General features: G+C 36.2%; 1 protein-coding gene across 4 annotated transcripts in view; it reads left to right on the plus strand.

Annotated features, from left to right (window-relative positions):
* Positions 1-16099, plus strand: part of LOC140714244 (AP2-associated protein kinase 1-like) — a 109582-nt gene that overhangs the window by 32579 nt on the left and 60904 nt on the right. For 3 of the 4 annotated variants that reach the window (XM_073025283.1, XM_073025285.1, XM_073025282.1), the window contains exons 2-3: positions 8251-8369; positions 13131-13239. In XM_073025283.1, the coding sequence (XP_072881384.1) occupies positions 8280-8369; positions 13131-13239 (199 nt within the window). In that variant the 5' untranslated portion in view covers positions 8251-8279. The remainder of the gene's footprint in view (positions 1-8250; positions 8370-13130; positions 13240-16099) is intronic. The other variant, XM_073025284.1, reaches the window with a different exon arrangement.

Below are 16099 nucleotides of genomic sequence, written 5' to 3' on the forward strand. Positions count from 1 at the left end.
GCTGAATGAACTCAGCAAGTTATGCAGCGCCTGTTGAAGGAAATGGACATTTAATGTTTTAGGTTGAGACCCTTCATCTGGGCTGAAAAAGTAGAGTGAAGATGGCCAGTTTAAATAGGTGAGGGTGGCAGGGGTAGGACAAAAGTGGCAAGTGATAGGTGGATCCAGGTGAGGAAGGGTTGATTGGGAGATGAAGTCATTTTGGGGAGGGGAGGGTGTAAATGTTGAAAGAGGCTGAGAAGTGATGGGTGGAGGCTAAAATGTGTGGCAAATACTGAAATGTGATAAAGGAAGTTGGGAAGGTAAGCAAATAGGAAAAGCTGGGAGAAGGGATTAGAGGCACCAGTGGGCAGAGTGTATGGATGAAGGGAAATTAAAATGCTACTGTGCTTGGTAAAGCAGTTGCTCATTGGGCGATCCAGAGAGAGAATACTTGCAGAAGTGGGGGGGGGGGGGGTGTAACTGGTGGTAGGATCATGTTGTATTTGACGGAAATATTGAAGATTGATTAGCTGGTTGTGAAGACTGTTTGGGTCAATTAGAGGTCCTGGATTGCTTATTTATGTTTCTGTGTCTGATTGAATAGTGGATAGATTGAATTTCCCTTTTGATGTTCCTAAGAATCTGAGTCATTACCTTGACCCTATTCTGTTCTATTTTGTGCAATAGAACTCGGGGGTTCTATTCACAAAATTACACAAAGGGTACTGACACATCAGAAATGTTTCAAGCATATTTTGTAAGAGTGATACAAGATTTACGAGGTAACACTTATTTGGAAAAAATAAAGAGACCAAGCTTTTGATCCTAGAGAAGAGATGTCCAAGGAAGTTCTTAGATAGATAGATAGATAGATAGATACTTTATTCATCCCCATGGGGAAATTCAACATTTTTTCCAATGTCCCATACACTTGTTGTAGCAAAAACTCATTACATACAATACTTAACTCAGTAATAATATGATATGCATCTAAATCACTAACTCAAAAAGCATTAATAATAGCTTTAAAAAAAGTTCTTAAGTCCTGGCGGTAGAATTGTAAAGCCTAATGGCATTGGGGAGTATTGACCTCTTCATCCTGTCTGAGGAGCATTGCATCGACAGTAACCTGTCGCTGAAACTGCTTTTCTGTCTCTGGATGGTGCTATGTAGAGGATGTTCAGGGTTTTCCATAATTGACCATAGCCTACTCAGCTACTTGTAGATTTTTTTGTTTCAAAATGCATGGGATGTGTGGTACGGACAGAAGAGGGATGTTAATTCAGACTTTAATCTGACAGCTTCCTTCCACACCAACAAGTATGGTGGATGTCAGAAATGTGCTCTATCAAGGAATAATTATCACTTGCTGAATCTAAATATATTTTGGGGAAATTGAGAAACAATATTGTTTAGTTACCAAATAAACTAATGCAAATTGCATTTTATGCTTGTGATGATTGAATATTTAGATTAATTGCTATTTTTACATGCTTTTCTTAAAATAAAGCATTTTTTAATTCTTTAAATTGGTAAATGTTGTATACTTATAGTATACTTGGTCTTGTTCCATCTGTTGCAAACCAAATAAGAATATACATTTTCACTTTGACTTTTTTTGTTTGCTTTTTTTGCTTGGCCGAATGCTTTTTTAATGAGCCGAATGGACTACTTCTGCTCCTTTATCTCATGGTCTAAATCTGGAGTAAGAGCTTCATTTGATGCATCTCAAAAGTATTGTAGTAATCTTTCCCTGCCTCTCTTCCCCCCCACCCCCAGTTCTGGAGTTGAGTAGTTGAGTTGATTCAGTCACATCACTGGTACTGGTAGCACGATATCGATATGCAGCAGCCTCTCCAGACTCTGGATTGGGGATTACCAAACATTATGTGGTTTTTCTTGTGTGGTCTGTTTTGTGCTTTTTCGTGATATCATTCCGGAGAACGTTGTCTCATTTTTTAACTGCATTGTATTTGTGGTTTATAAATGACAATAAACTGAATTTGAATCTGAAATATGCAAGTGATAGGTAAATCACTGGTTGTTTTCAATTCAATTTGCATTTTTAAAAAAATTGCTCGACAAATAGTATTTGAAAACTGAATTAGGCTGCATATTTACCAAAAAGTTTCTTGGGTTTTGGTATCATTAGAGAGGGGTGACCTGAATAATTTTGATACATGCTGATGGTGCAATGCTGAAATACTGCTTAGCCTGACCTTAATATGCTATATCTCAGAGCTAATCCTATTCCTAATGTATAAATGTTATGAAAGTTGGAAGGGAATAGGGTGGCACAATGATGCACTGCAGAGACCTGTGTTCAATCCTGACCTTGGGTGCTGTCTCTGTTGATTTTACATATTACCCCACTGACAATGTGAGTTTGACCAGGGTGGTCTAGTTAAAATCCACATCCCAAAGATATAGTTTGGTTGGTTAATTGATCATTAAATTGCCCTAGTGTGGAGATTGATAGAATATAGAGGGAGTTCATGAGAATATAGGAAGCATTCAAAAATAAAAAAAATGGAACCAATGCAGGATTAGTATAATTGAGAGGTTACGATGGGCCAAAGATCCTGTTTCTCTGCTGTTTCACTCATTGACAATATATCGTTGCTTATTTAATGAAACTCTTCCCTTGGTGCACAGGTCTATAATTTTAAGGTAAAATGTCCGTGCATTTAGTCTGTCTTTTAATGTGGACATCTAATGTTGAAACTCTGGAACAGTGTGGAATACCACTAATTCATGTGAACAACATTTACAGGAATGATGGCTTGAGATAAAGTAGATGAAATGTGTAAGTGATAATTAGATCAGTGTAAACATTTAACACTTCTCCATAAGCCATTGCTTTTAGTTATGGGCACATGACCATGGCCTTACAGGAATACGAGTAATCGTCACCTTGGCACTGAAAAATAAAAGTTTGGTTGTCACTTAACTATGTCAAGGAATATATGGATCACAATTCCTCACTGATCATTCTTGCCAATCTACTTCTTCATACATCCATAATGCTTTAAAGCATAGGTGTCAAACTCAAGGCCCGCGGGCCATATCCGGCCCGGCGTACAATTATATCCGGCCCGCGAGATCATTTTAGATAGATCTATTATTTTAATTATTAATGGCCCGGCGATATGAAGCCTATGATTGTAAGTTAATACCAATCATAAAAATAATGCTTGCTCAGCAGTCTTCTTCATAAGAAATGGAATTTGTGAAGTGAAACACTTTGTAGTTATAGCAGAGACTGAGACACATGAGAACAGGCTGAAAAAACAGAGCCAATGAAAGCTGCGTTCGCATGCGCCCGATTGATCCGGCCCGCATGAAGCTGCATTTTGCTCAATCCAGCCCGTGACCTAAAATGAGTTTGACACCCCTGCTTTAAAGTAATATTGCCTTTTGATTTAATTTGGTGCAAGCTAGCAATTAAAGTTTATTGCTATCTAAGTAAATGAACTTTGAGAAATGAATTAGTAATTAAAATTTTTATAGTCACATTTAAAGATTGCCTATGGTGCTAACTACAGTACATAAGGAAACATTGCTCTGATGTTGGTAATAGTTTTAAAAAATGCAGGATGTTTACATAATGCTGCTTTGTATTTGAATCAAGCTTTTGTAACATTTATATAGCCTGCATCTAATTCATGAACTGTTGAATCAATAGTTTTTAAACATAATTAGATAAGCATTGCCTATGGTTACTGTAACTATTTACATTGAAGTTTATTATATGGCATTTTCAAAGGATAACTTGTTTCCCTTGCTTTTCCTGGAATTATGAGAGAAGAAAAGGGGTGATTATTTGTTTTGTAATGGGATAATAATCTGCATCAAAGATTTTAAACTATTTTTTTTTCAAAACTATTTTAATGGGGTTAATGCTGTTTAACTTTTCACCCAGCACTGCTTCAGTTGGCACCTGACCTGTTTTATACAACTTGTAGTATTACCTGGACATCTTTAGGAAAAAGAGTAATTGAAATTGGAGTGATAATGGGATGTTTAAGACTTGAATGTGGATAAATAATTCTGTTTGGAATTGAAACAATGATCCATTTTTAGAGATTCTTTTCAGAGTTTAGTTTTACTTGTTCTATAGTTAAGATGGCATGAAATTTATGGAGCAGGAGATTGATATGGCCAGGAGGAAACCACTTGATCACCATTCCCAAAAGGTCATTGATTCTTAAATCTTATTGTGAGAATCCACTTGTAGTACAAAACAGGTTTCATTTCGTTTCATCACAGCTTGGGCATTTCGTTTCAAAATGTGAAGCATTTTGAAGGGTTTGAGCCACCTAAGGTGTTATACAAATACATTTTTCTGAAGCACTTTAATCCTTGATCTTTTAGTCAGAATGTGGGTTTGTGTTACCACAACCTCAAATGTTTCTTCAGTTTGGTAAATGAAGAAGTACATTAAAATTTCATAGCTATTTGGCTTTTTACAGTATGAAACCCAGTTTTGCAACAATCTATTGGACAGGGAGAAATAGTCAGCATTTCAGGTTGACCTAATATGAGGTTATTGACTTAACATTGATTCTGTTCCCTATAAATACTGCTTGACCTCCTGAGTAGATCTAGCAGTTTTATTTCAGATTGCCAGCATTTGTGCTTTTTTGCTTTTCATTATATTTGAGATGTTGTATCTGCTTAATAGATTGAAAGCATTTTTATTCAGAATTGTGGCAAAGCCAGTGTGAACAATCAGTACCTCTTCAATGCCAGGCAAATTTGTAGTGAACGTTAGAAAACCTGGTAAACAATAATTAACAGGGAACCAGAAAGAAGAATGCACAATAATTTTCTTTGAAAATTTGCTGTTTTCTTTTTTTTTACTCTTTTATAATATGACTTAGTTGGCTTTCTGTATCTACTTTTATCATGGACTAACCAGCATGTTTGTTATTTTTGTAATTCCTTATTTCCGTTATAATACCTAAAACAGCACCTTTGATGCACATAATGATTGAATTATCTTGAGCTTTCTGCTTCCCTATGTGGGAAACCATAAGTTATATTGATAAACTTTTACATCTGCCGCAAGTGATTACAACACTTGCCTAGTTGGATAACGTTCTTACGGTAAAAATAAAAACAAATCTAGGGGCTTATTCTGCCTCATTTTCATGCTTTGGCATGACCTGCTTCTGAGATTCAGCTTGGTGTAAAGATCAGTTTTTGCACCTACTAATGCTTCCTCAGAATTTATTTGGTCATATCTAGGTGAGAAGATTTGCAGAAAATGACTGTTGGACAGCTTGGCTCTTTATTGCTTCAGTTCTAAGGGTGAGATGACAACTCATTGATCCATTATTATTCTCTTATTTCACCAGTTGTGTACTGTTTTGCCCCCTTCCCTCAAACAAAGTAATTTATCTCTCCAACATTAAGTATGTCCTGGAATCTTTCTTTCCTGCTGTCTCCATCCTTTGCCCAGGATAACAGGTGATAAGCACGTGAATTACTACTTCATCAAGACTGAAATACACTCTAATGTGGTTTCCTACCCCTGCATATTGCCTTCCAAGTTCCTGAGCAACTCGTCATTGAGTTCTAAAAGGAATTATTAGGAGCAGAACAGAAAAATCTTTTGTGATCTGGTCCTAATTTACCTTTTTGTGGCGCAGTGTCACACCAGTAGCGGAGCAATTTTTTAATGTTGTGGCGGGGGGTGGTTCTTGGAGAACAGATTTGGAGGAGTACATAAATCATTAAAAAGTTGCAGGTAAAATTATTCATCCTTTTTCCCTGCTGTCATCTTTCTCATGTTTGCTGCTGCTGCTTCATCCTTAGATTTGTGGACAGATTACGTATACTAATAATTCAGTTTGACTACATCACTTCTAACATGTCTTTGCTTCATGAAACATTTAGTATCAAATGAACCACTATTTCTTTCATTTGGGGAAAGTCAGTTTTCATCTGTATGAACTCCATTCATTTTCCACAAGTTCCATCGCACCTCTGGCTATGCTCTCGGTCTCAGATGGATTGCATCATGTTCACTGTTAGTTGACTTGTTGAACTTGTACCCTCCATCATGTGTCAAATACACCTCAGTGACAGTGCCACACTACCTGGACCTAGGTTCATTTGCTGACATTCTTGTTCATGCCTGTGTCATTCCCAGATTTCACTATTAAAATATTTTCGTGAGTTTTCTACCTTTTTAAAATTGCAGGTCATTTACAATTTTATTAATTAAATCCAATACTACAATTGTTTCTGCTTGCGCATCATTTGTGTATTGGCTCTAAGCCCCAACTAAGCCAAAAAAAAAAGGAAAATAATTTGCACATCCACATCTCATCGTAATCTTTCATGTCTTTCTAGGTCACTCACTGGCATACTTTCTTGGTCATGGTCTTTTATATTCTAGTGGTGTTTGAACTTCTGATGCTTGAAATTACAGTTAAAGAGTGGGATTTTCTACAATTGTGGCATTATTAGGCTATTGTTTTTTTTACAATGTATAGCATGACTGATCCATTTTCAAAAAGTTACTCATGACTCCATGTGAGTCTTCCACAGACTTCTTTGTTCTGGGCTTCAATAAATGAACTGTTTGTTATTCTTCTTAAGACTGGAACTAGAGAGATTAATCAGTAATGGTGCTAATAATGTTTGGAATGGATGGTTCTTTTTTGGGGAAACGGGCTTTTGCCACTGCTGCTTTACAACATTTTGTTTCATGCTGTTCTGTTTGTAAATAAGATGCAGTAGATTTCTGCTGAAAGAACTAGTCTATTAGTATTGATTTGTCCAGTACTTAACCTTTCTCTAACCTTTGCATTAAGCTGATCTGGAGACCCTACTGGCTGTAAGTTATGGAAGTTGGTAGTTGCAATATTGGGTGCACAAACGGCAAGGCATAATATTTGGGCGTTGGGGGTGTGGGGTGGAAGAAAAGGTAGAGTCTCATTTGAAATCCACCAACTGCATGTTACCACTCTTGTCTTGAAAGGAAATGTGGGACTAGCTTTGCTAAAATGGCCTCAGAAGTTCACATAGATGGTGAGCCACCAACTCAAAGTTAATTAACTATGGTGACTTATTACCTGACTTCACATTGCACACACAAGAAAGTCAGTTGAAAAACACAAAGAAAGTCAATTGAAGCAGAAAATGCTCGAAGGACTCAGCAGATTAGGCAGAACTGGTAGAATGAAGTAGTTAACATTTCATGTCTGGAACCCTTCATCTGAACTGAAAAGAAGAGGGGAAAAACAATTAATTTATTTCAGTACCAAAGGAAATATCTCTAGTAGGGCAAGTCCAAATGGATTAATAGGGGCAGTTACATTTACGTTGTACTTTGGCTGTGCATGTGTTATGAGTGAGGCTGTAGAATGTGTCCTACAGGAATAGTTTTTTTTTAAAAAAAGAACCTGTTGCTTTTGACTCTTTTCAATACCTATTGGAATATTTCCATTAAATATGGAAAAGATGGGGTTTTTTTAAGATTACGACTGACTCTAATTACCATTGAACATTAAGCTAGAACATCAAAGGACATGGAGCAAAAAATATTTGATTTTCTTATTAATAGTTTGGATTGATCACAAACTTTAGATATTTAGGGGACAGTTCCAAATGTTCACTATGTTCTATACATCGGTGTGACAGGATTTGTATTAAGTAAAGTATCAGGTTATTTTCAAGACTGATGTATTGCACAATAGTACAACATACACTAGAGAACTCTAAAGCCCTTTTCGCTTGGTGAATTATTTAAAGAATGTATCTAATTGCAAGGTTCATTGTATAGAAGGTTGAAGGACTTTAATCAAAAGCATTAGGCTCTTGGTGCAATTATATTTGTGCAAATTGTGTTCAAAAGTAAAATGTATTTGTAATATACCATAAAACAATTTTTAAACCACTTTTATATTATTGAACCTGTGGAGGGTCCCATTTTTAACTGGAAGACTTGAGTTCTCTGGAAAAGAAGCCTTTAAAATTTATTTTTATCCCCCAAATGATCATAAAGGAATTGTGTGATTTTAATTTAAACTGTTAGTTATGTTGATCTGTTTATTATCTTGCAATATATTTCTTTGGTATAGTACAGTGTGGTGAATCCAGAACAATAAATTGAATTGTGGCTTGAGTAGCAATAGAGATTCCTGATCAAATATAGCGAAACTGAAAATGCCATTCATACAGCATGCATATGCAAAATTAAAATGCTGAAGTTAATTTGAAGTTAAATGTATTTCTATTTTTTAAAAATTTCTTTAGGTGGATTTGCTGTTGTATTTTTATCGAAGATGTCCAATGGTGTAAGATGTGCTCTGAAACGAATGTATGTAAACAGTGAACATGACCTTCAAGTTTGTAAGCAAGAAATAGCCATTATGGTAAGAAAAATACTATATAGTTAGCCTAAAATAACAGCCTAGCTTTTGTCCATTATTGTGCTTTGCATTTTGTTGAGATTCAGTAAGTTGGAAAACCCTAACCCTAATGCAAGACTTTATAAAATGTTTTGTCACTTCTAATATGGGAACAAATTCTCTAGGATGCCACATGAAAAACTGATTGAGTTAGTAAAGCATCTGAGGTTAAACACTGAGCTTATTCTAGGTGAGTGATAAGCATATGCTGCATCTTGGCACTAATGTCCCTAAGTGCATGAGGGAGAGAATAACCTGTGCAAAGGCAAGTTTCCACAGTTACTCCAGTTTTTTTAATTCCTAATTCCAACAACTCTCGTGTGATCGTTGATTTACAACACCTTAACCTGACACAATGCCTGTTGAAAGCAGCTGATGTGAAATGCAAAGAGAAATAATATCTTGTAGAACACCAAACTCAGTATATCATATTTTTCTGTGAGTTACAAATTGCATTAGGATTAACAGGTTGTGTGGTAAATATTTAATATTAAATATTGGATTTTCTTTTAAATGTCATATGAGAACATGGAGTCTGTGTTCAAGTAAAGGGGTTCCCTGGGTTATAGATATCTTGACCTTATACAAATTTTCCCATTAATTTTTGAAGTTTTTTGTCAGGGTAATAATAGAATGTTTTATAGTATTCATTAATGCCTAGATAGGGTATATATACCATTGATTTAATTATGGATATCTTTTGGGTGATTATTCAATGAAATGAACAAATTATACCAATTAAATGTGGAGTGACACTATATGGGTAGCTATAGAAAACAGGTGTTCTTCACTTATTGAAAAATCAGCTTATGGGTGGTTCTCAGGAACTGAATCCCCATTGTCCCCAACTGTATATGCAGAATCATTGTCAAGTTTTCCATGGTGTTTATATTCCCATATTGTAGAATGGAATTGTATGATGGCAACACGTTTGGATGCAGTAGCCTCTCTGGGTCCAAACAAAGGTGCAATTGTTTGTCATTTGTCTTTTTTACGATTGCAAGACATTAGATATTAAGAAAATCAAGTACTGCAGGTTTACCCGCTAGCAAGTTGCTGGATAGCGCAGGAGTTGGAATTGTTGCCCACTATGTTGCAGTCTGCTTCAGCCACCCAGGCAGTGTGCAATCCAACAAATGGTGGAAATGATTAACTTGCATGCTTTTCTTGTGATCACAAAACCCTTTTGGGCATTGATAATGTAGAATACTGCAAGTCTGATTCACTGAGTTCATTGGATAGACTCATGGCAGGGGAGCTGCATTGCCTCAGTTGTTGCACAGGCAAGACCCTCGTGCCTTGGATCACCTTTTGCAGTTGCAGGTGAAGGAGATGCCAGAGCTGGCTGTGTGCCGCTGGATTTTGTACTGAGTTGGGGGCTGGCCCTTCCCATCATTGCTGCTCTCCAGTGTTCGCTCCTAAGAAGACAAGCTGGATGAGGAACTGCTGTGATTTGTTCTTGCAGAAACATGGCTCCGGGTCAGCATTAATGCTCCAGCAATTTACAGGCCATGACACTCAAAGACTAGGGCTATATTATTATTTTTTAAAATATTTTTGTAACAGTTTTTCTGCTATCATAATTGTGTGTGTTATATGTGGTATCTGTGACCTTTGGTATTGTGTTTTCCACCTTGGCCCCAAAGGAACGCAGTTTTGGTTGACTGTTTTTCTGTGTATGGTTGAATGATGATTAAACTTGTTACTAATTTTGTCAGAATTTACTCCCAAGTTCTGTGTTGCTCCCACCCATTGCTTATTTTTGAATATATCTAGAAGTAATACTAGATTGTTACCAGGAACAGAAACTGAAATAAATTTTCCTGTGGGCAAATTAGCATATATTGTTGAGATTGATGACAGGGAAAGTTGCAGTGAAAATTGAATGGGAGTTCTTTCAACTTGTTACAGAAAACCTAAATTTTTCTTCAAAGATCACAGATTAAATGAATCACAGTTATGTCTGCATTACGTCCAGAAATCCATTTGATGTGCTGCATCAGAGCTGTCTAACTTGTCTTATAAAGACAAATACCCTATTCCTTGGTACATCAGAGAATTTTAACTGGTTTAAGCAGTCAAATAGAATACTGACTGCAAGTCTGAGTAATTGCTGCCACCCTTTCATAAAGTCGGTTGCAATTTTTTCTCTTGACCAATAACCTGCACTGCTGAAGTCAGTGTTTTTACTAAGAAAAATATTGTCCTATCTACAAAGTTTATGGGAGGTGTGAAACCATGCTCCATCAAAGCTGAGATAAAATGCGGTCGACTAAGGCCTAAAATGAACATAAACATTATCAAGTTGATTGTAATTAATTGAGGCAAAGGGATTAAAAAGTATATTCATTTCAAATGGGTAAGTTTTTTTTAACTGTGGTGTACAAGCTGTAATTTTGAAATTGTTTTAGAGCTTCTAAATGTGAGTAACAATTTTTTAGTTTTTGTGGCAAGGAGAGAGATGAGAGTTGTTTTTTCTTAAGACATGGAGTCATTAGGATTTTGGTCTTAATGGTTTTGTTCAAACACATTATATTTGCAGAATTAAACTAAGGTCAGTCTTAATGTGTGGTGTAAATACTGTTAGTATTCTACTGCCTTTTGAAGGAATATATGCAGATTGTCAAATGTCTGGCCAATTTCATCATAATGTTCTTTGACTGCTTAGTTTTCATGGTTAAAACATCCAGTAAGATTGGTGTAATACAAATGTGTACAAATTAGAAAGGCATGTTAAATAATTCTAATAGCTATTGAGACTGTGGTTATAGCTGCAAAGCAGTTGCAGCAATAACATTTATTCCACTGTTAAGATTCAGATTTGAAAGAACAAGCTAGTTTATTTAATCCAGAGATAATGTCACTCATTGACAAAAAAGTTGAAAAAAAGGCATGGTGCAGTAGGAGCTTGTCAGTGACACAGTCCATTCTGGAAATAGCCTGGATAAACTGCTCAAAAACAAGTAGCTTCTGTCCTAGATAATACAGTGCCACAGCTATTTATAATGTGAATTATTGTTTACCTTCAGTTTAAAACTCGAAAATATTATCGCAAAAGGTCATTTAGTCACATCGTAGCACTTCAGGGTACAAAATGTCATAGGACACCTGTATTATAGCAAATTTATATGCCCAACTGTTTCGGTAACCGTTCACAGATTTAATGCACATAAATCTTCAGTTTATTTAGAAAAGAAACTACGTAAGACCAGTTTAAATCCAAATTAAACCTCGCTTCAAAGTTTGGTTCACCAGGTTTTGGGTAATACAAATTGGACTAACGGTATGACCAACAAATAGAACAAACCTGCAACTGATTTTAGGAACTCCACCATTCGAATTTCCTGTCACAAACAAGAGAAAATCTGCAGATGCAAGAAATCTGAGCAACACACATAAAATGCTGGAGGAACTCAGCAGGCCAGGCAGCATCTATGGGGGATAAAAAGAGTAGAGTTAACTGTACTTTTTCCATAGATGCTGCCTGGCCTGCTGAGCTCCTCCAGAAGTTTGTGGATGTTATTCCAAGTTGCTAATATGTGTTTCATACAGAAGCTTTGTTTCATGCTGGTCACTTTCGTGATCATAGTTCCATCAATGGTATGGGCTTTTAATTGGAAACTGCACAAGATTTTCTAATAGGTGGCTGAGCTCAGTGGTAAGTCTTCTGGTTTTTAAGTACATATTATATCTGACTGGTTACCGTATTTTTGTCACAACATGAGAAATCTGCGGATGTTAGAAATCCAAGGCAACAAACACAAAATTTTTTTGTATTTTTTGTATTTCTAAATTTTTTGTATTTAGATTCCAATGAAAGACTCAGTTGTTGAGCTTGGCTCATTAGAAAACTCAACTGGAAAATTAGTAGAACTGAGAATATAGAAAGTCAAGAATTGAATGATGAGCAATACTGACAAATACACAAAATCAAAGTTAACACAACTAAAGAAAGAAAAATGATACCTTCAAGAATGTTATTGTTGACAAGTTGGCTTTATTGCTGAGGACCTTTTAGTGAAAAAGCTTTGACCACTCTTAACTAATTTTAGTTTTATAAAGTTGATTGCTTGTGGGGTAGTTAGATTTTTTTTTAATTTACAGTGTGCTTGGGGAAAATTGTGGATAATAATTGTGAAGAAAAAGTTTGGAACATGTACCATACCTATCTAATTATCTTGTAGGAAGGAAACTGACAGGTTTCTATGCTCATGACACATGAAATATTCTGTATAGTGGTTTTGATAGCCTTGTATTAGACTTAAATCGTTTTTTAATCTCAGCAAAAAATATATTAATCTTAAAGTAGTTTCAAATCAGCAAATCTGCCTTACTAAGCTAGAATTAAGCACACGAAGGTCACAAATTTTCTTCAGAAATTAATTCTTATGATCTCTGAAAGATTCAACCCAGCAGCATATTAATACATTTTATTTTCATTGTAGTTGATGTAGCATTCGATTTGCATGACTCATACCTTTTCATCCATACTAATAAATGACTATGCACTTAACTGTTACTGAACTCCTTAATGAAACTCATCTCCGGACTTCTAGACCTACGACTCAGTACCTGCATTTGGAACTCAGTTATTTCCCTTAGGAAGCTGGGCAAAACAGCTGCATTGTTTTGATTTGCATTGTGATCTTTATTCTTTAAACTAGTATTAAGTGGTCTTTTTCACTGTTGCTAAAAGTATTTCACATTTCCTTTTTTTTTGTACAGAAAGATCTTTGTGGGCATAAAAATATTGTTAACTACCTTGACTCCAGTATTACTTCGATGAATGTTAGTGATGTATGGGAGGTCCTTATTCTAATGGAATACTGCAGAGGTTTGTTAACTTTACATAATTTTTATATATCTATGTACATGTGTATATATAACAATGTATGGAAACAGTATGACAGTGGCAATGCCTACTGATTACTTTGTGGAAAGTGTAATGTTTAGCATATTTAATAAATGTTCAGCAAAATATCAATTTAAAGTGTAACATTCAGATAAACTTAGGTTTAAAGTTTTAATTTGGCTGTTGTTTTCTTTTCCATGACTACAGTTATAATCAAGGCATCATGAAGATTTGTAGAAAATTAGGTATTTTGCAATAACGATTAAATTACCAGGTATTTCCTTGTGCATTTAGAACATTCTTTATTTAATATTGTTGAAGCCTTTCCAATTTCAACATTTGGAATAGAATAAATATACTTTAGAGAACTGTAGCTGAAGATAAGGCAAATGAGTGGATTGATTGGCCATTTTTGTCTTGGTGTGTAGATGAATGCTAGAAGCTGAAATGAGAATAAAATGGATCATAAGACCTAGGAGCAGAATTAGACTATTTGGCCCAACGAGTCTGCTTGCCATTCTGTCATGGCTGATTTATTATCTCTCTCAACCCCATTCTACTGCCTTCATCCCGTAACCTTTGACGCTCTGATTAATCAAAGACCTATCAACCTCCACCTTAAATATACCCAATAACTTGGCCTGCACAACAATCTGTGACAATGAATTCCACAGATTCACCACCCTCAGGCTAAAAAAAATCCTTTTCTGTTCTAAATGGACGTCCCTCAATTCTATTGAGAGTCTAGGACCAGAGGCTATGCCCTCTGGTCCTAGACTCCTCACACTATAGGAAATATCCTATTATGGAAATATAATATATCCTATATAGAAATATCCTGTCCACATCCACATTACCCAGACCTTTCAGTATTGGATAAATTGCAATGATATTTGCCTTATTCTTCTAAACTCCAGCAAATACAGGTCCAGAGTTATTAAACACTCCTCATTTGTTAAACTTTTCATTCCTAGGATAATTCTCATGAACCTTATCTGGACCTTCTCCAATGTCAGCAGTCTCAGCATTATATTCTTGCTTTTGTATTGTTGTCCCCTCGAAATAAATGCTAACATTGCATTTGCCTGCCTTGCCACCAACTCAACCTATAAATTAACCTTTAGGGAATCCTGTACAAGGATTACCAAGTCTCTCTGCACCTCTTATTTTTAAATTTTCTCCCCATTTAGAAATTCCTCTGTCAGCACACATGACCATGCACTTCCCTACATTATATTCTATCTGCCATTTCTTGTCCCATTCCCCCAATCAGCAGACAGCCTGCTTCCTCAACACTACCTGCCCCTCATCTATCTTCATATCATCTGGAAACTTAGCCACAATGCCATCAGTTCCTTCATTGATATCGTTGACATACAAAGTGAAAAGGAGTCCCAACACCAACCCCTGCAGCATACCACTAGTCACTGGCAGCCAACCAGAAAAGGCCCCCTTTATTCCCACTCTTTGCCTCCTGCTTATCAGCCAATCTTCTGTTCATGCTAGTACCTTTCCTGTAATACCATGGGCTCTTATCTTGTTGAGCAGCTTTGTGTACAGCACTTTGTCAAAGGCTTTCAGAAAATCCAAATAAGCAGCATCCACTGAGTCCCCTTTGTATATTCTTCCTGTTATTTTCCCAAAGAATTCTAACGAATTTGTCAGGCAAGATTTCCTCTTTAGTAAACCCTGCTAAATTTGGCCTATTTTATCATGTGCCTCCAAGTAAACTGAAACTTCATCCTTAATAATAGACTCCCAACATGTTCCCAACCACTGAAGTCAAACTAACTGACCTGTAATTTCATTCTTTCTGCATCCCTCCCTTCTTATTTGCAATTTTCCAATCCTCCAGAACCATTCCAGAATCTAGTGATTCTTGAAAGATCATTACTAATGCTTCCACAATCTCTTCAGCTGACTCTTTCAGAACCCTGGATGTAGTCCATCTGGTCATGTGACTTATCTACCTACAGGCTTTTCAGCTTCCCAAGCACCTTCTTAGTAATAGCAACTCACTTCTGGCACTTGCGTTTCTGGCATTCTGCTAGTGTCTTTCACAGTGAAGACTGATCCAAAGTACTTATTAAGATCCTCCACCATTTCTTTGTCCCCTATTACTATCTCTCCAACAATATATTGCAGTGGTCCAATATTTTGTTTCTATTTTACTCTTTATGTATCTTCAAAAACTTCCTGTATCCACTCTTATATTATTTGCTGGCTTACCTTCATATTTCATCTTTCCCCGCTTATGGCTTTTTAATTACCTTTTTGTTGGTTTTTAAAAGCTTCCCAATCCTTTGCCTACCCACTTTTTTTTGCTATATTTTACGCACTCTCTTTTGCTTTTATGCTGTCTTTGATTTCCCTTATCAGTCATGGTTGCTTCATCTTCCCATTAGAATGCTTCTTCATCTTTGAATATATCCTAACTGTGCCTTCTAAATTTCTCCTGTAAATGCCAGCCTTTTCTGTTCTGCTGTCATCTCTGTTAGTGTTCCCTTTCAATCAACTTTGGCCAGCTCCTCTCTCATGTCTCATTCTCTCATTCACTGTAATTCACATATTCAATTTCTTCAAACTGCAGGGTGAATTCTGTCATATTATGATCACTGTCTCCTGAAGGTTCCTTTGCCTTAAACCTCCTCCTAATCAATTCTGGGTCATTGCATAACACCCAATTGAGAATTTCTTTACCCCTAGTGGGCTCAATCACAAGCTGATCTAAAAAGCCATCTCGTAGACATTCTATGAATCTACATATTTCCTCTCTTGGGATTCATCCCCAACTGGATTTTCTCAGTCTATTTGCATATTGAAACCCCCCATGATTATTGCA

Source organism: Hemitrygon akajei, chromosome 21, assembly GCF_048418815.1.
Source record: "Hemitrygon akajei chromosome 21, sHemAka1.3, whole genome shotgun sequence".
Classification (NCBI taxonomy): domain Eukaryota; kingdom Metazoa; phylum Chordata; class Chondrichthyes; order Myliobatiformes; family Dasyatidae; genus Hemitrygon; species Hemitrygon akajei.